Source organism: Episyrphus balteatus, chromosome 4 (genome assembly GCF_945859705.1).
Source record: "Episyrphus balteatus chromosome 4, idEpiBalt1.1, whole genome shotgun sequence".
NCBI lineage: Eukaryota > Metazoa > Arthropoda > Insecta > Diptera > Syrphidae > Episyrphus > Episyrphus balteatus.
Window position 1 is genome coordinate 44349156 of NC_079137.1, and position 23737 is coordinate 44372892.

The following is a 23737-nucleotide window of genomic DNA, read 5'->3' on the forward strand; positions in this document are numbered from 1 at the left end:
TATTTGTTTTTGTCAAATCATACAACACCCGGTGGAATTAGGATGAGATATGCTTTTACGAGTATGCCGGGCCAATCAGTAAAAGAATCTAAATTTCAGTGGCAAATAAGACAATGTGAAAAAGTTAATTGATAATAATAAAAATAATCTAATATATAAAAATCTCGTGTCGCAGTGTTTGTTATCAAACTCCTCCGAAACTGCTGGACCGATTTATATAACTTTGTACACATATCGGGTAGGTCTGAGAATCGGCCAACATCTATTTTTCATACACATAAATGGTAAGGTTGGTCCACCATAAACTTTTTTTTTATTTCTGAGAAAACATTTTTTTTTTTAAATTTTTTTATAATTCACTATTGAAAAATACAAATAATTCTAAATACATACATTCTAAAACCAACCAATGTTTTTTAATCGCAATTTTTTGTTGAAAATCAAAGGGGGTTATCATGAATACAAATTTCCCTCGAAATGTTTCCCATGTTTTAAATATGGGAGCGAAAATGATCATAAAAAGTTTCCCTCGGAATTTATTGGTATCGGCAATCAATTTTCCAGGGGAATTTAGACATCATTTCTTACGATTTTTTGCTCCCTGGAAATAAATTCCGAGAGAGATTCAGGATCGCACAAAAAATTCCGAGGGAAAAAAATATTCCGAGGAAACAAAATTCCCCTCGGAGATTCGCGATAGGGCCCAAAGTGTTTTATCATTGTGAAACATTTTTTACCTATATGTTTTTTTTGTTTTTTTCTGTCGAAAAATATGAATGTTTGATCATTTTGTTGTCAAATAAATCACATTTAGTGGAAAACGGGGAAGGGTATAGCCCAGGCAGACTCAATACTCAAGTAGGCGCGTATTTTTTCAGGTTTAATTTGACAAATTTTGTTATTGGTTGGTGGTTGATTTGGTCAGTTTTGTTAATTGGAATTCTTTGGTGTCAACTGGGAAAGCGAATGTGAAAGTGATCTTTGGTATCTTTGGCAAAAACAATATAGTCTAAAAGCCCAGAGAGAGAAAATTTTGGGAGTGGATGTATAACAGAAATTTGAGTATGCAGTTTTATAGCCTTATGGGCTTTATTAACGAATTCAAAAGTCTGGCAGCTTTAAATCGCGGATTTATATGGTTTTCGGGGGGTTAAATAACACAAGTTTTCCAATCAAGGTGATTATGCTAAATTAACACAAATTTACTTTCTGAATATAAGCACTTAAGCTCTGTCATTTATCCTCAGCTTGAAGATATCAATCTTAACGGTGCGATCAATAGAACTCAAGATATAAGCTGTTTTCACTAGAGATAATGAGATAATTACGCAAATTATCTCATTTCGAATGTCGTATCGACAAGATTGAATTATTTATTCAGGCTTTGGTGAGATGACAAAAATTGGAAATAAATACTAGAAAAGGTGGAACGAAGTCCGCCGGGTCAGCTAGTAAATTTATAAAAATCTAAAATGTTTGTTTGTATCTACGCTTATAAAAACTGAAATGGAAGTTCAATCGACTATATTTTTATTTTGCATGCTCTTTGTATTTGTTAAAAAAATTAAAATACATTTTTTTTGTTGAAAAAAACGCTTTGTGTAGCGTAAAGATTCCCAAAAGGCTTTGTTGTTAGTTGGTTTGCAACTAGGAACATATTTTTTTTCAAGAACGCACCATAATTTTTCAATGTGATTTATTCAGCATACACTCAGCCCTATTCTAAATGAGAACTCACGGGGAATTGTGTTCGGGAAAAGGTTTCCAAACAAAAAGCTTAGAGACATTTTGGTCCCTTTTCGCTTTTTCATGTTCTAAGAACTTTTCGATTGGGAGCCCTTTTCCCGAACACATTTCCCCGTTTAATTTCATTAAAAAAGGGTAGATTTGCATTACTTCCTGCATTATTATCCTGGCAAGATGTCCCTTCAATACAGTTTCTCAGTCTACCTTCGTGCCTTTTTCCTCTTTTTTTTCAGCCAATCCACTTTCCCTCCACTTAAAAAAAAAAAAATCAAAAAATGCCTCTTTTTTACTAATATTTTATTTCCTTCTTTTTAAACTATGTATAGTGACGAAACGTGGAAAATTTCAAAATTCACTTCCTCAAAAATATTTTAGAGTAAAGTACCAACTTAATGAAAAAAATAAGGCATTCCGAACCGACTTTAACAGTTTATAACTTTAACTTTTTTTTTTTTGTATAAGGTATTTAAAAAAAATTGAAACCAAGTTTTAACAACTTAACTTCCGCTCTTAAAGCAACTTTTTTTGTAGTTGTGCAGTGCATTTATTTTGTATTTAACCATTTTTAAAATTTATAGCAACCAAAACTAGGTATATAATAAATTTTGTGCTTCTTTGGGGTGTATTTTATTTTGATTTTTTGACCATTTTTGATTGAGGTCTCTTTTATTTCTTGATATCATCTTTTTTGTCCTCTTTTTCAAAATCTATCTTTGGGAGGCCTTCACTTGATGGAGATGCATTTTACTTTTCAAAATAATCATTTAATTTGATTCAAATTTAAACTTAGATTTTGTTCCTTCCCATGATCACCCAGTCTTTAAAATCGTAGTAAAGATCTTAATAAGTTGAATTGATTGTTTTGAAAAAAGAAAAATAGGATTATAATAGCTGTTTGAAGATCGTCTTAAATATTGACGAGAACCTTTACCACGATATACGAGTAAAACAATTTGAGCTCGTCTGAACTTCTGAACACATACAATGCAGACCAGTTGAAAATGTTCCTTTGCGAGTTTTAATCTTTTTTGTAACATGTTTTTTTCTTGTCAGTGATGGTACATTTCTTGGGCTGTTGGCTGCTTGTTCTCCATGCTCTCATAAACGTCTACGAACCTAGCATCAACACAACGCTTGCATCAACAAAAAATATGTCTTTTAATTCAGACGCTGGCTGGTACAAAAACACTGATTTTGGAATGCTTGACAACTCGTTTTATCAAATTTGGTGACATAACAGACTTCCGCCCGCAAGTTTCTGACTTTAAGGAGTAAATAATTGCATTTCTTACAAGTTTTGGTGGGCATCCACCTATTTTTTAAACCCCCGCATAGATTGCGCCTTCCGAAATCAGTCTTCCAATTAGGCCGCGGTGGCTGTTCCTTTGTCATGTCCAATTAAAAAAAAACAAAAATGTATGTTTTTTTTTTAATTAAAGATCAACTGTTATTCTATTTGATTTCATTTTTAGTTTTCAACCCTACAAGCTAATTAATCGTACACTTGGCACCTTAGTATCCTTTAAAATTCTAAGGTCGCCTTAACAAAAAAATACAATATTTTACATTTTTACCTTTCAAACTTTTTAAGTTAGACCTATTTTAAAAGCTGTTTTTTTTTTTGTTCTATCAATTTCAGTCAACATCCAGCATCGATTCCATAGACACTATTCCCTTTGCTAATGAAAATACCGGAACTATTAAGCAAAGATTACTTAACCGACAAGACTTGCCGCCACAGCAGCATCTCTCATCGTCCTCATCATCGTCATCGTCGTCGACCAACACAATCGCCAATATCGCACATTCTTTCCATTCGTTAAAATCATCATCATCGCTGCACGATGCCACACTCATTCGCAGTGACAGTACTGGCTCCAATGCCGGCGGGACACTTCTCTATGATGGGGCGTCAATTGATCCCGCCTTGGGTGCAGGAGGCGGATCTGGAGCATCAAGTGTTGTGCATTTAAGATCGCCAACACTGACTTATCCTCCAGTGGGTAGCAGCGTCTCAGTTGGTGCTATCCCAGATTGTTCCGAAATGAGTTCCTCCTCGGTTGGTAGCGGCGGCGCTGCTGTGTCATACGCTACTGACCTCGCAGCAGCTGAGGCTGGTACTGGCGTAGGTGGGGGCGGTGGCGGCGGAGTGCCACAAGCGAAAACCGTATCGGTGAATGTACTCAACGATATTGGAAATATGTTAGCTAATTTGACCGACGAACTAGATGCCATGTTAGAGGAGGAAAAGCGAGTGGGATTGAACATTGATAGTGAATGAGCAAAATCAACTTAATTTTTATGTTTTATTAAATATTATAATTTTTTTTTTTAATTTTATTTGTTTTTAAATTTATATAGATTTTAGGTTCTATATTTTTAGGTTTATTTTTTTTTTTTTTAATTTTTTTGTTTAATTTTTTAGTAAACAAGAAAAAGGAGAATAAGAGAAAATTTTATAAAAATTTAAACAAAAACAAAAAAAAAAAAAAACTATGTAATGACCCAGATTTAATATAATCCTCCTTATATAATAAAATGCTATTATTTTTATTACTATGCTATATATATATTTAAAAAAAATATATATACAATGAGTAAATTAATCATAATGTTGAGAAATGTATTAGAATTATTATTAAACAGTTTCTATAATATATGACAAAAAGAAATTTGTTTTATTTTTTCGTCTTTAAATCATTAAAATCACGATTGAAATAGCAGAATTAACAAAATCCAGCTCAAAATTTCAGTTGAAGAAAATTAACTTAATAAGTCCAGAGGGCCTGCACTATTATATTCCGTACTGAAAGTACGAAAACGGATACGTTTTTGTACTCTACACTTCTTAAAAGGAATTTAAACTACTTCTTTTGGAAAGGGAATTCCGGTAACTCGTTTTTGAATGAAAAATGTATTCGATTACGTAAAATTTGAAAGCAATATTGCAATAAACAGACTTGTTTATTACAACTCAAATAATTCAAAAATAAATAACCATTCATTCGTGCGTTATAATAAAATAATTAAGTTAGTTAGCAATGCAAAAAGTCACTTTCATAATTATTAAGGGCACATTTAACCAAATTGAATTTATCTACACCTAAAATTACAACAACAAAACAAAATTTGATGTTTATGGAATCCATCCATGTGTTAGCATACCAGTTTGATTTAAAAGCATTTGAAAGCTCCTGACGCTCTTGAATATGTAATTCAAGATTTAAAAAAAAAACGTGTTTTTATGCAACCGCCAGAAGTTGTACTTCTTTATCATTGACCTAAATGACGGCTTAAAAAAAACGAAAGGGTAAACAAACAGAATTTATTAAAGTGAATTGGAGTGCCTCATTATGAATGGTAACACGTCATCGCAAATTAGATAGAACAAGTCAATTTTAACAAAACTAACTACATGTTTTATATGTACATAGCTGAAAAAGTCTAATGGGTCCTATCGTGAATCTCCCGGGGAATTTTGTTTCCCACGGAATATTTTATTCCCAAGGAATTTTTGTGCTATCGTGAATCTCCCTCGGAATTTATTTCCAGGGAACAAAAAATCGTATGAAATGACGTCTAAATTCCCCTAGAATATTGATTGGCGATACCAATAAATTCAGAGGGAAACTTTTTATGATCATTTTCGTTCCCATGTTTAAAACATGGGAAATATTCCCAGAGACATTTTTATTCACGATAGCCCCCAATGTCTACATTCTAATGACGAAATTCTTCTTTTTAACTTTAGTATTGTTCTTGGGCATGAAATAAGGAGAATGTTAGACAAGTTTGACCCTCTATGAGAATTTACTCATAAAGGTGTATAAGAAGCTTAAACGAAGCTCTACCCAACTAGCACAATAGCTTCTATAAATTGAGATCTCGCAGGTACTACTTTTTATACAGCTTGTATTGAGCTTGTTTCAGAATTTAATTGCTTATAGAAGTTCAAATTTGTTTAACAACTTGTAATAAGTTGTTTAAATACTGTTAAAGAAACTTAAACGAAAAAAGCTTTTTTTCGGAAAAGCCTGCTTAATGAATTTATAGAAGCTTTACAGAAATTACCAAGTTTAGTATTTGATTTTTGGTTTTGATATTGAATAATCTAGCTGGGACACTTTTTGCTTTTGACATTGAATTATTTAGCTCAGACATTTTTTGTTTTGACATTTCTGCTATTTGAACTGATTAAATTTTTGACTTCATTAATGAATATACTAGGATGGCCGAGTGGGTCGAGTGGCGGACTGCCACCAAGCAGATATGAAGTTCGATTCCTGGGTTTGGTAAAAAAATTATATACTTTGAAAATTATTGTTAATAGATATACTAAAAACAAATGGAATAATATATACATATAATTTCAGATCAAAAGATAAAATTCATGTCAATCAAATCAATTCAAATCAAATAAAAACCAATTTAAAAAAGATTTTTTTTTTTTGTTTTTGTAGTTGTTTTTATAATTTCGATAAGACATGTATTAAAGAGTTATACAAGCTCTTCCGAAGCTATCTGTCAAATCTCAAAGCTTCGGTAAAGCTTCATTTAAACTTCTTATAGAGGGTCAAACTTGTATAACGTTCTCCTTTTTCCATGCCCAACAACCTTACTAATGTTTAAAAGAAGCTGAAATGTAGCTTTTGTAATACCTTAATCGAAGCTGAAATGTTAGTTGGGTATCAAAGCTTTGAGATTTAACAGATAGCTTCGGAAGAGCTTGTATAGCTATTTAATACAAGTCTTATCGAAATTAAAAAAAAAAAAACAACTACAAAAACAAAAATTTTCTTTTTTAATTGGTTTTGATTTTAAATCATGAATTTTATATTTTAATCCGAAATTATATACAACTTTCCATTAGTTTTTGGGAATGTATGTATAATTTTTGTACCACACCCAGGAATCGAACTTCGTATCTTCTTGCATGGTAGTCCGCCACTCTACCCACTCGGCCATGTTAAGCTTCTTTTAAATTCATTAACCAAGCTTATCCGAAAAACAAACTTTCTTCGGTTAAGTTTCTTTAACAGAATTTAAACAACTTATTAGAAGTTGTTAAACAAGTTCAAACTTCTATAAGCAATACAATTCTGATTCTGCATGATGTATAAAAAGTAGTACCTGCGAGACTTCAATTTGCAGAAGCTGTTGTGTTAGTTGGGTATGCTGATGTGAAACGAAATTTTTTTTCACAAATTACAAAACATAAATAATAAAAAAAAAAACAAATACGCATTTCAGAAAGGCATGCAATGACAAAATGAACAACAAAAAGATAAAAACAAACAAAAAACTCAAATGTCATTTTCCGCCTACAATTTAATGTCCCCGGAAATAATTGTTTGTGTACAAAAAAGAAGTGAAGACTAGGCTTTCAGCCCAGTACGCTGCTGAAGCGAAACGAAATTTTCCATACAAAATTTGGTTAGCGAAATTTTGAACGAAAAATTTCGTTTTGCTTTTCGTTTTTCAGTACGCAGCTATAGTCAACAATATGTAGAGTTTTCACTCATTGTTCACTAACTTTTTACTGTTGACGGTTTTTTTCACTTTTAATTCATTTATTTCTTGATTTAAAAAATATTTTCTTTTGATTTTTCCTGATTTTAAAAATTAATTTTGAATTTTTTTATTTTGGCTTTGACAACTCGATGATATTTTGGTTAGCATTTTCGATGTCGACTTTGGAGACTTGAAAATTTTTCGTTTCGCATCAGCAGCGTAATAGGCTTTAATGAAAAAATACCATCGGGTATTATAGCAAAGTAAAAATAATGAAAGTAAAAATCAAAAAACATCAGAAAATAAGTTTTAAAGCAAAAACAAAACAAATTTAATTTCGTTCAAGATTTCGTTAACGAAATTTTGTATGGAAAATTTCGTTTCGTTTTAGGCATAAAAATATCATTATCAATTGTTCAATAATTCATTATATGGCGCGGTTCTTATAACCGCAAGTGCAATAGCAAAACTTTTTCTCAGCTGTAATTTGTTCCTACTACATAATATTTTGTAGGGTAGTTTAAACAGACCTTTAAAAACTTTCGTTAAATCCAAATGAAACACTACCCTAATATCAAAACCAACAAAATATCCGCTGTATCAAATTTAATATCTAAATGTTTCTCACCCTGCAAAAAAAAATTAAAAAAACACACATTTCATTTTTCTCTTTTTTTCTTCTGAAAAATTTCCGTCAAAAATTTCATCTTTTGCTTTTGTGTTCTTCATTCGTTTGCTAGACTTCGTTGAGTTTTGTTGTCTGTCGCTGGTTGACAGCGCGAGCTAAATGCGAAAAACTCTCGATCTGTCAATTGTTTTTCGTTGTGCAAAAGTGTTGTGTGTTTTGTCGTTCTCTCCTTGTGTGTGCAAAAAAATATAACAAACGACAAATATTTTTAATGACTTTCGTGTACGATTTTATGAATAAATAAATAAATATCAAATTCGCAACGAATCGAAATAAAAATTATATAAAAAAGTGAAAAAAAGTCTTTCTCAGTCGCGTGACGCCAAGAAAAAAGTCAAGTCAGTCTTTCAGTGTGTGTAGAGTGTGTAAAAGTTTTTTGTTTTGATTTCTTTCTTTTCCATCTTTTTTGATTATTATTTATTAATTGATTAACCTTACCTTGTCTCTTATCAACAAATTTTGCAAATTGAAGGGCTTTTGTATAATGTTTAATTGAAATTAACACAAATTTAAGTCAAATTCCAACAAAGGATTATTTTGTTACAAATCAACAACTCTTCACATAAAACAACAACAAAAACAACACCCAACAGAAATCATGTCGAAGGAAGACGATGGCGAGCTTGACCCGCGAATTCAGGTAAGCAAAATTAAAAAAATATCAAAAAATACAGGTTTTTGTTTTCTTTATTTTTTTATTTTTTTTGCAAACAAGTTGGCCCAGTGCCTTGCAAAATGTTGGTTATTTGTGTGGTTATTTTGATTTCATCCAGTTTGTGGTTATACCTGCATCATTTCATCGACTGATAACTAGATTTTGGGATAAAAAATGCGCAGCGCACAGGTTGAACAAAAAAGAAAGAAAAGAAAACCTCGGGCTCAGGTCAAACCAAAGGGACAATCAGGAACCCTTGTTTCTGTGCAAATTTCGTTCTTGTTATTAATTTTGTTTTTTAAGGAATGGAAAATCTATCCTTGAATGTTTTTATTTATTTATTTTTTTTTTTATGTCGCTGTGGGAGGTTTGGAAGAAGAGAATCTTGTTATTTTTATTCCAATATAGCGAGATTTTGTCGTCGTTCTATGGGCTAAAGAGTCAAGAGTCAAGACAAACCAGCAAAAAGTCATTTTGTGGCGTGATGCGCAACCAGGGTTCTGTTCATGTTCTTTATTTATTATTCATATAGCATTCGCACTTTTATTTAAACTTAACACAAATGATTTAACCTTTTCATAAATATACTTCACCTTTTAGCAAATATATTTCACCTTTAAGCAAATATAATTAAACAAAAAGCAAATCAATTAAACCCAAAAGCAAATATAATTAAACTAAAGCAAACTATTTAAACTTTTAGCAAATCTATTTAAACTAATCGCAAAGTGATTTAACCTTTTCTAGAAAAAGCTTTTGGTATAGAGCTATGAAGAAGGGATGAGGATTTTGAAGCTATCCGTAGCACTAAAATCAACGAAACATCCCAAAAACCACAAAAAGACCCTATAAACAAAATCCCAGTTTACGTAATTTTTTGTTGGGTGGGACATCCGCTATTTATTTGCACAGAAAACCACAGAAAAAAGCATTTAATGTTTTTTATTTCCGAAAAAGTTATGTTGGAAAAAATTAAAACTAACATACTCCAACTCTTATAGTATAGCTTATTAAAGAAAAAAAAAGACACTTTCAAAAAATACACATGACAAGTTCTAAGTAAGAGTAACATAGACCATAACTTTGTTGCAGTTATTGAAGTAAAATTAATAAAATTAGATCGCCCTAGCAATGTTATTGACATTATTCTACTTATTCCAATGCCAGCAAACTAGCTAACGTTGTTAAAAAAATATTATCACTATCATTTTTCATTTTAAAGGTGAAATAAATTTGTGTTTTGGTTAAATAGATTTGCTAAAAGTTTAAATAGTTTGCTTTAGTTTAATTATATTTGCTAAAAGGTAAAATATATTTGCTAAATGTGAAATATATTTGTGAAAAGGTGAAACTAATTTGTATTTATGTATTTACTTCATTTACGATTTGTTGTGTTTTTTTTTTTATTTTTTTTTGATTTTTAGAAGATTCTAGCTGACATATTAGTTTTCATTAGCTTTGCAACAAAAGCAGGATTTTGTTTTGTTATTATTTTATTATTAAAACTTAAAAAATTTCCAATGTTAAGTTTACCAAGTCACTCCGATATGTCCGCGTAAATAAAATGTCATTGCTTGTTTCGTTCGTCTATGGATCTCTAGCCTGTTTTTTAAAACAGGAGATACGTTATAGCTAGTCCAAAGCTATGCCAAGTACAGCTATGGACAAAGAAATAGCACACTTTTGATTTTTCTTACAAAAATTGGATTTATTTGGGACCTTTTAACTTATATATTAGAATTTTTATATCAGGGCATGCATTAGCTTATGGGGATTCATAAAATTAATAATTATAAATTATTTCATTTCAATTCAATTTTTAAAAGTTATGATTTGTAGAGAATACCCTTTTTTTTCTTGTGGACAAAGTAATAGCACACAATCCGGAAATCATAAAAATAATCATTTCTAAGCAAAAATTCTTACAATTTCCAATAAATTCAATAAAACTAAGTAAGTAACTTGTTAGAAGACCACGGTTTTTCAAAGTTCCTTGGCACCTCTTTGGTAAACTTTCAACTAAAGTCTGGTATCCACTTTGTGGAGTACGGTACCACACTTCTTTGATTCTGGCCCAAAGATCGTTTGAATTTTCGAATTTTGCTTCCCCAGACTTTACCTTGACATCAATTTATAAATTTTCTATGGGGTTAAGATCGTGAATTTGAGATGGCTAGGTGCAAACATTGATTTTTTCGTCCGAAAAATATATCTTGTACTATTTTCGATGCATGTTTGGGTCATTGTCATGTATGAATATCTAATTAACTGGCGAGAAATATGGTCTTTTGTTATTCTAATGTAGGTAATATTAAGACAAAAGAATTTATCAATTCTGCCATCCACCTTAAGTATCCTTCTTAAAAGTCTGCTTGGCACTTTTTTCATCGAATTCTATATTTACTTCGGGCAAAATCGTGCGAGATGACTTAAAAGGCCCACATTTGCGTTTCTTTGGGATCGCACTATCCACTCGTATGGAAGTTTTGCGGTGAAGAAGTTAACGCAATCATTGAATAATTATATATAGAAGTGACACCGGAAAAAACGTCCGCTATGTTTGAGGGGTGGAGCCACAATCGTTTGAGGAGTGGCGCCACAATCGTTTTAGGATTGTGTATTCGATGGCCGAAAAATCCCTGAAAAGGACTTTTGGTTACTAAGTAACCACATGTACAATATTATTTATATTTGGTGTATTTGTATTAGTTTTGTTTTGTGCTAGTAGTGTGTTTGTTTATTTTTGTTTCTGTAATATTAAAATTGAATTTATTTTAAATTTTTGTAATATTTTGAATTGAATATTTATTTTTGAATGTTTGACTCTTATGTATATTTGAAAGGATTTTGTTTTTTGTTTTTATTAACGACAAGAAGATTTTCTTCAGTTATAGAAGTGTTTATTTAATTTTTGTAAGGTTGCTTTTTGTAATGACATCTAGGCCAAAGTTGTAGTTCACATTATTTGAATGTTTTCCACATGCACTGTGGCATATACTTACTATTTTCTTAAACCACATAATGCAAGAGTACGTTAGGATCAAGTTCATACAATATGGCCATATTTCACATTATTTTAAAGAATTTAGTACCTCTTTTATATGCTTAAACTGATTTATGTTTGCGAACAAGAACTTTAGATATACGGCTTTGTTGAAATTTGCAACTTTAAATGAAAATTTAAAGTTTTTATGAAATGTTAAATTTTGAATGAAAAAAAAAATCTTTTCGTACCATTTTTGGATACTTTTCTTTATTTTTAATTTAAACATTTTTTTTTGTATCTAAAATTTAAACGATATTTATTAATAAAATGTTCAAATAAACTCCAAAGGTAAAAAGACCCATTTTGATCGCAAATGAAAGAAAATGTGAATTTTAGATAGTTCTAATGATTTTTCTATTTCACCATTTGAAATAAAATAGTTAGGTCTAAGATCCTAAAACTAGAAGAATGCAGCTTTTACATGCTTTTTATTTTGTCATGATACTATATTGTCAAGCTATGCATTTGTACAAAAAAAAGTTTAAATTACAATCAGACATGGGATTACTATAATAGCCCTGTTCCACTGGAGGTGGTAGTCTGCTAATAGTAGATTTTTTGTTTAATCTAGTACTATCATCTACCTATTCATCGTCTTCTTCCCGAGTGGATACGATTTGTATTGAATTCGTTGAAAGTGCGTTTCATTGAAAATCGCTAGTAACTAGTAGTACTTTGCCACCTCCCAAAGGAACAGGGCTTATATTATAATAGAGAATGCAAAAAAGTGGGTCACGGAATTTCCGTTTGTCTGTCTGTATACAGCTAAACGGATCTACCGATTAACATCAAACTTGGTATGAAGCATTTTTTGGAGAATTTCCAGAGGGGTTTTTAGAACTGATTTTTTTTTTACCAAAAATAACGATACCTGTCATAACCCAATTTCGGAAATGTTTAATTTTCTCGAAAACGGTACCAGTGATTTTGTTTAAAAAAATTACATATATAAATATATAGTTTTTGGGCAATCAGGAAATTTTTTAAAATTATTATTAACCTACCGTAGAACCGTGCCAAACAATTTCAACGAACTTTTTATACAAAAGCATATAGTTTCAATATAAAACAGAAAGAAAATTTGGGAAAATAATAGTTTTTGGATTAAAACAAAATTGAACACTTTTTTCAAATTTTCGAAATATTTTTGGGCTAGTGTATAAAAACAACTCAGGTTAAAAACTAACGCTCGGTTGAATTTTATGGTTATGAAACTCAACTATTAAATTTAGCCGAGCGTTAGCCTTTAACCTGAGTATTAAATTGTTTATTGGTTGAGTGAAATATGTATAATTCAGTTAAATATTTAAGTGAGCCTTTAATTTGATTATTGGTAAGGCTCGTAGAAAATAAAATTTACTAATGATAAGTTTTGGTGAATAATAGTAATAATAGCCTAATATTAAGTAAATGTATAAGCGTGGTCGAATGTTCGGTATTCGACCGAATCATTATTCGCAGCGGGCCCTATCAAAAATTAAATTTAAAGCTGGCTTTAATATTTACCGGAATTCTACATTGAAAAACTATTAAATTGTTTTTTGGTGTGGTGAAATATGTAGAATTACGGTAGATATTAAAATCAGCTTCAAATTTGATTATTGGTAGGGCCCAGCATCTCAAGTTGGTACCGTTAAAAAATTTCAATTTCCCCTCCTTTGAATCAAAAATAAACAAAAAGTTTGAGCCAAATCGACTTATTGGTTTGACCTCTTACCTGATTTACAATATTACGTTGAGTTTTTCTTAACGCTTTTCTTTTTTTCTTTAAGGGCCATTAGCTGAAACGAACTTTAAATAATTTATTTTGAACATAAACGTTTAGGCTCTACTTTTACTTCGGTGTAAACTGACACATAAGGATTTATGTTGTAATTAAATGCTTAAGTTTCGATTCAGCAAAAATAGGCTCTAATTGTTACGCATTTCATAATATTGCAAAACAAAATATAATATAAAAAAATAGCAATCTCTGTGGGGATACGAACTCAGAAAGCAAAATTAAAGAGCAATCACCTTGTCACCTACGCTAATAGGACTATTGAAATAAGGGTAACTTTCATGACCTATAAGCTATAACGTGCCTAGGATATACAACAATAATATTTAAATTTGTTCAAATTCTCGTCGTTAATAAAAAATTTCTTGTTTTTAGTTTCGAGTTACTATGGATACATTTATAAAGTCAACTAAATTTTCTATATTTTTGTTTGACATTTGTGTAATTTTGTATGTATGAGTAAAATTTCCTTATTTTCTTTTTTCATTTATAGGATGTCGATGTGTCGATACGATTTATTTTTATTTGATATTTGTTTCCTTATGTTTGTATTAGAGAAATTTCCTTTTTTAAAATCAAATTTTTTGAAACATAATTTTCTAGGACAAGCTCCATTCTCTCTGGGGATTTTTTAGTACATCTGAGTGTCGAAAAAAATAAAATTGTGTGGCGCTAGAAACTATCAGTGTCACTTCTATATATAATTATTCAATGACGCAATTTTATTTCAGAGTTTAAATTTCTATTTGCTTTTTCTAAATAAATGGCTTTATCCATCATTTATTCGAAAAATTAAGAGTTTAAGCTAATTGAGAAGGATGTTTCCCTTGACTATGAAGATCGAAAGTAATTCTCCCTTTTTTCGCAGTTTAATGATTTTGTCTGCCTATTTTGTTTTAAATACTTGTTAATTAAATAGTAGCAATAAAATACATGCATTTTCGTTTACAACTTTTGAACGCGGAATAAAAATTTAACGGTTAAGCAAATGTGTGCTATTTCTGTGTCCACTAGCGAAAGAGACAGAAAAAGCATTATATTGCTAGTGCAGATTGCAGATAAATATAGAAAATAACCGTACTTTTAAGAAATTTTTGTCTCCATCACTTTACTTCGACAATGAACCAAAAGAAAAAAAATTATAAAAAGCATTCCTAATATCTAAAATTCGATTCGCATGATTTTTCTCAATAGACTCATGAAATTCGGTCAAAGCCTAACCACTGGACTTTTGACTCGTCGCAATTTTTTTTATAATTTATGAAATATCCAAAAACTGTTTGCGAGTATGCAATATGAATTTTAGGATAACCTGCAATCTTGCACGTTCTTAATAGTTTCTAATTGGCCAAATAGTCAATGAATTTTAGATGGAAAGTTTGCACGAAAAGGTTTAAGTTGAAAGGAAAAAGCAGATTTTTTGTTTAACCCTCTGTCAGGTAGGTTAAAAAAATCACAGCTTCACTTTGAATACGATTATTGTTTTTCAATAGATTTTAGATTCAAGAAAAACAGTTTTTTTTTATATTTAAAATTCTAATAATAATTAAGTTTGTCCTTGACATGCATCGCTTTTTTTTTGGTTTATAAATTATATTTAGTTGGTACTATTTTTCAAAATGAAATACTGGGCAGACTTAAAGGGAGTCGTATTATGTACATTGTACATATAATGTATATGTTTAGAGCATTCCATGAGAAAGTGAACCTCGCATAACTTGTGCAAACATTTTTGCTTTGGATGTTTGGTTATTCAACTGAAAATCATTTACTTATGATATGATTATTGCAGCCATCAAGAAAAAGCAAAACGTAAACTTATACACTTGGTCAAAATTCTAACCGCAGCTTGGTTTAGCTTCAATTCTTATCGGCAGTTGGGTAACGCATGTAAACTGCGAATACGGATAGCAATTCCAAAAAAAAAAAAAACACAAAAAAGCAAATTTCATAGATTTTGTTATAAAAATTACCCAAAAAACTTCTCTTGCAGAGCAATTTGCATGTATTCCATCTGTGATATAAATCACTTACTTGTTTTTATTTCCAAAGACTTACTTCTTTAGGTTGATTCGCATTTTGTTATAGAACCACAATCATTTAAATACAAAAATACGCCGAAATTCTTTAAGAACATACTCTACATTAAAATCCCTTCTTTTTTGTGTCCCTCCCGTGAAGGAAAAAAGTCCTTGTCTATTAAAATTATTAAGTTGGGACATTTTTCATAAAGAGAATTAATTAATTGTACAATTCTTCTAAACGTGCTGGTGGAATGTCCTATATGTAAGTACCTACATATATTAAATACTTTATAATTGCAAAAAAGAAATCATACAAAATTGAGCTAATTAACTGTTATGTTATTTGCACAAAATGGATTGAAGTCAGAAGTTATAGCGTTAAATAAATGCTATTTTACATTTTGTATTAGTTTCTGTAAAATTTTCGTTTGAAAGCCAACGTAACGCACTTAGAAGACAGTTTTAATGAAATCTTTATAAGACTTGCATATTTTAATTAAGAATTTTATCTATTTGTGTTTGAGAATTGGATGCAATATAGTATTTTAAATGCGAAATTTAAGTTTGGTAAGTCTATTGACCCTTAATGAGCAATCGGATACCGTTGTTAAAAATGATTAAAAATATCATCAGTCTTCGAAAACGCAAACTAAACCATCCAGTCATCGAAAAAAAAACTCTACTTTGTGTTAGTGCTTCGCCAAAACATAAAAAAAATCCATAATTGGACACGGAACTACGTAACCTTAGGTTTTTTTAGATTACCATCCATGATTCTATAAGGGTCAGAGAAAATTAATTTATTAAAAACAACTAATTTTTCCATTAATCTAAAAAGTTCTATTGAAAGAATCTGATTAAATATGCTTTTAAATCCCAAATGAAACAATCTTATCCCTTTTTTTTTTCTTTTCTTTTGTTCCTTTTCTGATTTAATTTCCTTTGTTTATTTAAGATAAAGAAAAAAAAAGAATCCCCAACTGCCGCAGATATAAATTTCGCATTAATGTTCCATTTTTTTGTTAGTATCCTTGCAATGGATACACCTGTTTCTTCTTTTTTTTTATTTTGCTGTGTTCCAACTCACCTGTTCGCATAATATTTATAAAAGGAATCCTTTCGTTTTCCCCCAAACGTAATCCGGTACACCAAGAGGATTGGTAGAAAATATTCGCATATTTCCGGTGCTAATAATTTATTATATGGGTTTGCTATACCAAAACGAGTGTGTTTTCTGTTGAACATATACAAGTTGGGTATACTGGGTTTTCAATTCAAATGTTGTGTAACTAAGTTCATGATATGAAATTCCGTTCGCTCTTTTTATTTGAAAAAAAAACAAAATTTTTATAGTGTGTAGGGTATTTTTTTTTGCTTTTTTTTATTGAAAAGGTCAATCTTCCTTAAACTTAATATGAAATCATGAGCCATAAATGCTTGGGTCATGGACTTTTATTGTTTCGTGTTCAAAGGTAATATTCCAACAAAAAAAATACAAATTTTGGGTTACGAAATCAATCGATATTTACAACGTCAATAAAAATAAATTCTATAACTCTATTTAAAAACTTAATACACAAAGGTGTATGATAATGTTATACTTGCTAGGTGTTTAAAGTAGAAATTGAAATCCAATAATTTTAGATGAAAAGAGAAAAACATTTTTATAATAATTATTATGAAACTAAAAGCTTTCAATAAATACAAATAACTTTTGAACACATGTATGTTTATGGTAGCAACTACTTACTATAACACAAATAAATAGAAAAGGACAAATATGTGTCCCTTGTGGTATTTCCATGCAAGTTGACCACCAATAAAAAAAAAATAAATAAAAGTGAAAATATAAGAAATTTAATGATGGTTTTAAATACTTATATTTTTTACTTAAATAATTTCATATTAATTTAACATTTTTTTTATACCTTTATTTTTACTTGTGATAGGTACTATATATGTACATATAAAGTTATGCATTCGTAAAAAAAAAAAGTTGAGATAACATTTTCCCATGGTATTATGATGGTAGAGAATGCCAAAAAAATGGGTCCCGGAAGTCCGTCTGTCAGTCTGTCTGTTTTTAGAGACTCTTCAGAGGGGTTTTTGGAATTTATTTTTTTGGACCAAAAATAACGGTACTTATCATATCGTCGGCTTAGAGTGTAAACCTGCTAACTCTACTTTTACAATCGTGACAAAATTGTTAAAAAATGAAATATTTCTAAATGTTTCAATAAATTCAAGACAGCATAAAGTTATTCCTTAGATTTCATACTATTAAATTGTAAAAGAATTGATTGGACTTGAAAGCTTTTTGTATTTTTAATCAATTTTTGAAATTTGTATATGGAGTTTGCAGGTGGGAGTTAGCAGGTTTATACTTTAAGCCGACGATATACCGATTTTAGTAAAGTTGAAATTGCTCAAAAACGGCTCCAACGATTTTATTTAAAAAATTCAAATGTACCAAAGTTTTAAAACAAGTTCTATCTCTATCTTTTAATTAAAACATTTTTTTTGAAAATCATTATTAACGGTACCTGCCATTGAACGGTTTTTTTTTTAAATCCGATATTCTCCGAAACGACTTATTCGATTTCAACGAAACTTTTTGAAAAAAAAAAAATAATTTTTGGCTTTTAAAAAAATAAAATTTTCAAAAACGGGACATTGCATTTTTTTGAAATTTTGTTTTTAGATATTGATTAGTGATTTCTACAAAATAGCATTTTTATTTTATTTTAAAACTTCTTTTTCCAAAAAATTATTTATAAAAAATTAGTTTTTAAAAAACGGCTCTTACGATCAATCAAAACTTCATACTTGTTTTGGAGGGGAATTTAATTTCAGATTTTTTGTTTTATTTAAAAAAAAATGGATATATACATACAATAGACATAGTACTTAATTTCTACATAAAAAGTCTTAAAAATTTAAGCAACTTGGACTCTAAGAGCAAGTTCGTGCTACACAGTCGTGCATTTTATTTAATAAAACATGGGAAAAATTAACGTTCTAAAAGTTTTAAAAGCAAGCATTATTTTAAAAACACAATTGAAATAATTTGCTCGAAAAAATCTCGAGTCAATTATTCTGATGTATGTATACTGCGATTCTGACCCTAATAAAATATGTATGTACTATTTAAATAGTGCTTAAATATTTAAAATTTAAAGCTATTGATTTTTCAAATGTTTTTCTTTAATATTTTATTAATACATTTTTTCTTACAGTGTCACACCCGTTACATTTTTGAATTGTTATAAAACCACATTGTTTTTATTAATTCCCTTGAAATATATGCTGTAATTAAATTTCCTTTCATATTCAATGGCTTCTTAAAGTCACCGAAGTATACTTAACCGATTTTCAAATGTCACACCCGTTACATCTTATCTTAAGAGTTTGAGACGTTATTATTTTAAACATAAATATTTGCAACTAAATATATAAGGTGTTGAAGCTTTTAAATACTTTACAAGACAGGATAAAAAAAATGAAGTAACTGTGTCACACCCGTTACAATGGAAATTCCCCTAGGAAACTCGTTATGTCGACATATTTTTGCTAACAGAAAATTGAAAGTTGATATTTAGTTCAACTAAATTACGGTTCTAAAGTCTCTATATTTTGTTTAGCTTAAACTAACTTTTGATATCTCTCAAATGGTGACCCCATTAACCTAAGCTACGAAGTTAAAATCATAATCCAAAACAACCGTTTAAAAATTTAACCTCAAAGCCACATTCAAACATTTTATGTTTGTTTTGGATTCTCCATTAGTTTCAAGTTTATTTTTTCTAAAGAGACATAACTTGCCCTTAATTAGGTAAGCGCTACAACGTAAGACAATAATTTAAAAAGCAAACTTTGTTATCTAACTGTTTTTGGTATTTCTTTTTGATTTTGATTTTTTTGTTCTCTTATTTCAAGTCGCAAACATCATGAAAACAGATGTTATCTTCTTGTTGAAAGTGATTTGAAATTCAACCCACAGGCTAAACAAAAGAAAGTATTAAAATGTCACTCATATTCAATTGATATGACTTTATTTTTTTTTTCGGTGGTGGTGCAAAAAATTGAACTTCGAGTGGCTTCAAGCAAAATGTATGTTTGTGTATATTGTGTGTGCTTGGTTTCACATGTTCCCACATTCAATTTCACATTTTTGTATTGTTTTATTTGCTTTGTAAATAAGACTACCAGAGTACAAGTGATATAAAATTAAAAAAAAAAACAAGATATGTACGTCATATTTCAATAATAATAATAAGAAATGATAATCAAATCGCAAACGGATATTTAGATATAGTAGAATAGATGTACTTATGTATTGTATATCAATAGCAATGTTGATTTTGCATAATTTAATATTTCTACGGAAATTGAGTAGGTAAATGTTTTCATTATCTCTTTTTGAATACAATGCTAAATAATTCCATAAATTCTAAATTGAATTCTTACGTATGAACAAGTACATTAAAACACAAAGAGTTAATTGTTTTTCGTGCAGCTATAATACGTATGTATCTTAATAAAGATACATTACTCATTCATAATTTAAATATTATTAAATTTCTACAGATAAATGTTTTGCATTTCGAAATTCATTATAGATTATGGGGTTTCGTCTCTGGAAATGAAGTTATTGTCATTGAAATTGTGATGTCACAAATAATAGAATGAGTTGGAATGCATATGCAATTAAGTTGTTATGTCTTATCAAGAAAATTGACACAATGTGAAGGTAAATTTGCGTAGAAATTATTAAATTCATTGTACAAAAAATGTTTTTAAATACATATTTTATATTGGACTTTAAGCTCTGATATATTATTTATGTGGCAAAACTATTTAAGTGATAAAAAAAAATTCTTTTAACTTAGAAATGTTCATTTAACTGCCGAAAAATTATTGAAGAGTATGGATAATATAGACAAAAAGCAATAATTTTGAAGTAATAGATAATATTAAACAAAATTATGCTATTTTCAGGGAAGAAATTTTAGAATTTTCAAAACGCAATATTATATTTTGAATGAAATTATGATTTAAAAATTCGGATGCTTTTTGTTACTTCAGTCAGCTTTTGGGTATCTATGAGTGGTTTAAAAAATTTTTCATTAGGAAACGTTATATTTATTAATACGTTAATTGTCTAATTTAAGCTGTGCCATTTTGAGGCAACTTTCGTTTTTCAAATAAAAAACAGGCTCAATATTTTCGAAAATATGAAGCAAAAAGTCTCTCAAAAAATGAGCTCTTAATATTAATATTTAAAGGTGCCTTTTCCTAATTTTCTATTTTCCATATAAATAATATGGGAAAAAATCATTTTTTTTCTCTAATTTTTGAAACTTTACATCAAGGCATTGTAAAAATTAACTGTAATATATCAAGGGGCACGGTAGTGCCCAGCCAAGTTCTCTAGCAACTTTGGCACTACACCCTTATTTACAGGAAACAACTCAGGCCATTTTCGACCCCCCTCTAACTTCCACACCAAAGATGCTAGAAATTTCAAACTCGCTTCATTTATTGAGCTTGTCAAAACCAAACTCCTCACAAAATTTAAGCCTTTTACGATGAGTAGTTTCTGAGATATAGGGCTTCAAAAATCACAAAAACCGTAACTGACTGACTGACTGACTGACTGACTCACTCACTCACTCACTGACAGATCATCAAAATTATGGAGAAGTTCCCGTTAACGTAGAAATTTGAAATTTTACACGGTGATAGGACTTGTGGCGTATTTGAGACTTTCAATTCAGGGGGCGTGGCATCCGCCCATTTCCGCTGAATTTTCATCAAATATTATACAGCACTTCTGATTATCGTAAAATCTTGAAATTTGGTAGAATGGTAGAGGTGGTAGTTTATACAAAGGAAACAATTTTAAATTTAAGAATTTCAGCCAGGGGGCGTGGCAACCGCCCATTTCCACTGAATTTTCATCAAATATAGAGATTTTCAATTCTACAGCCATACCTTGCAAAAAGGAGTGAAATCACAACAAAAACATTACTGTTAAAAAAAGAGCCAAGTTCTTCAATTTTTCTTTTAATTATTTAATATATTATTTTTCTTATAATTTTTAAAGTTATTTCAAAAATTTCCAAGTAAACAATCAAAATTTTATTGATACGAATTTGAACCCAAACTTTAGAACTTGGTACACTTTTACATCTCAGTACTTTTTGTGCCAGCATAATTTCAACATAGGAGAACTTGGCTCTTTTTTAACAGTAATATTTTTGTTGTGATTATTCTTACAGTAAATTGAGCGTTCTACAAAACATCTTTCATAAATTTTAAGTGGCTCTAAGTAACCTTAAAAAACTAAGAATGGCGTTTATTTTAAGAGCTCAAGAAGTAACACTCAGTGCACAAATGTGTTAATTATTTATAAGTAGGAATTTTGTACTTAAGATATGTATGTTTAGAGATTGTTTTAAGATAAACAGCTTTTAAGATACCTTAATAGATATAGCTGATTTGCTCATAAGCAGCGACTTTCAGCTACTGAAGTTAAACTGGCCATATCATAATTCCGACGTAATAAATTTATTCTATGAACCCTGAATTGAATGAATAAAAAATAGCTATAATACGGGGTTTCATGCTCGCCGTGCCTTAACTTTTTTGCATTTCGCCAATTCCGGTCAAAAAACCGATTGGATAGGTTTTTCCACTATTTTCACTCATAAACCTATGCTAAAACGTAGCCTACCAACTTTTACTTTAAGAGTATTAATTAAACTTCTTTTATCTTTAAAAAAAAACATCACTTTACTACACTGGTCTGCAAGGAAATCCTCCTTTAAATAAAACTATACTTTTCTAAAGGATTTTTGTATGCTGATTCCGAATCCGAAGTCAGAATTGATCTAGCACGTCACGTTTTTTTGATATTCCCGTTAGAAAATCTTAAAAACCCATTTTTTTTGCTGTTTTCGAAGAAATATTTTGGCATAATGTAATATTTTTCAATTAAAATTGTTACGTTTTATGAAAGAACTTATTTTTTTCTTTCAAATTCAGTTTCAATCTTCTCAATATCTCTTTTCTTCTCCGAGATATCTTAATTTAAGTAAGTTTAGCAGGTTTGGCATATCTTATCATAAAAAAAACTGATCTCTAAAAATTAATATATCTTTCTCCCTAGAACAAAAATATACTTTTCTAATGGACTTTAGTGTGCTGATTTTGAATCCGAACTCAAAAAATTTCGGTCAGCTCTGGTTTGTGAGATATAGTAGTTTTTATTGAGATTTTCTAAGAAAAAACTTGATTTTGTGATACTTTAATGCGTATATCTTAAAATCCTCACGTGATAGAATTCGGATTCTAACTCAGCACATCAAAAACTACAAGAAAAGTATACTTTTGTTTCTAGAAGAAACAAATATGAAGCTTTACAAGGCAGTTTATCGAATGGTTTATTACAAATAAGATATTTCTAAATAGATAAATAGTATATAAAATTACAAAACACGTAAAAATTTTGTTAAATATATTTTATTATGGTTTTCTTTACAAATTTGACTTTTTAAATGTAATGGGCGTTGATATTTTACATTTTCCTTAATTAAGGTGTTTTTGTTCATGTTGGATTTACTAAAAAGTAAAGGATTTCGATATTTCTGCTTTTTTTATAAATCAGTATTTTAAAATATGAGTAAACATTAATGTAAAAGGACATATTTGATGTCAATCGATAGGCCATATTACGAGGAATAAGTCCTCCAAATTTGAGCTCAATGCTACAAATAGTTTGAATTTTGCACGAGTTCAAATAAATCTAAAAGGTTGATTTTTTAGAAACTACCCACATTTTTCAAAAATCATTTTTACAAAAATGGTACCTGATAGAATTTTTCTGAAACCAGATTTAGATTCCAATCTTTCATAATATCAAAAAATTATTTGAAGGAGAAAAAAAAAGTTAAATTTTGCAGACCAGTGCTACTTTTAAAAATACAAATTGAGTTCTGAAAACACACAAAAGTTAAATAATATGGAAAAATTACCTAATAAAAAAGTCGGATTTTTTAAGAAATACATTTTTATTTCCGTTATTTTTGGAATATTCTCAACAATGTTATATCATTTTGAAAAGAAAATTGAACACACCAACTTTTAAGATAACTTGCCGCAGTGACATAGTGCATTTTTTTACTTAGTTGGGCAAAAAAATGATATTTGCTTTAATCTGATCCAGCTGAGTTAAAATTTTTGAATGCATGTTAGCAGGGTTATTCAAGACTTTGTAGGAAAAAAA

The 23737-nt window shown here is 29.6% G+C and overlaps 2 protein-coding genes across 4 annotated transcripts in view; both read left to right on the forward strand.

The window, feature by feature from the left end:
* The window catches only part of LOC129920221 (uncharacterized), a 48182-nt gene extending 44101 nt beyond the window's left edge, over positions 1 to 4081 (forward strand). For all 3 annotated transcript variants that reach the window (XM_056001475.1, XM_056001473.1, XM_056001474.1), the window contains exon 9: positions 3386 to 4081. In XM_056001475.1, the coding sequence (XP_055857450.1) occupies positions 3386 to 4027 (642 nt within the window). In that variant the 3' untranslated portion in view covers positions 4028 to 4081. The remainder of the gene's footprint in view (positions 1 to 3385) is intronic.
* A 3882-nt stretch (positions 4082 to 7963) lies between these two features.
* LOC129920274 (SH3 domain-binding protein 5 homolog) overlaps positions 7964 to 23737 on the forward strand; it is a 75129-nt gene continuing 59355 nt past the window's right edge. Inside the window, exon 1 of the mRNA XM_056001593.1 lies at positions 7964 to 8585. Coding sequence (XP_055857568.1) covers positions 8544 to 8585 — 42 coding nt within the window. The 5' untranslated portion in view covers positions 7964 to 8543. The remainder of the gene's footprint in view (positions 8586 to 23737) is intronic.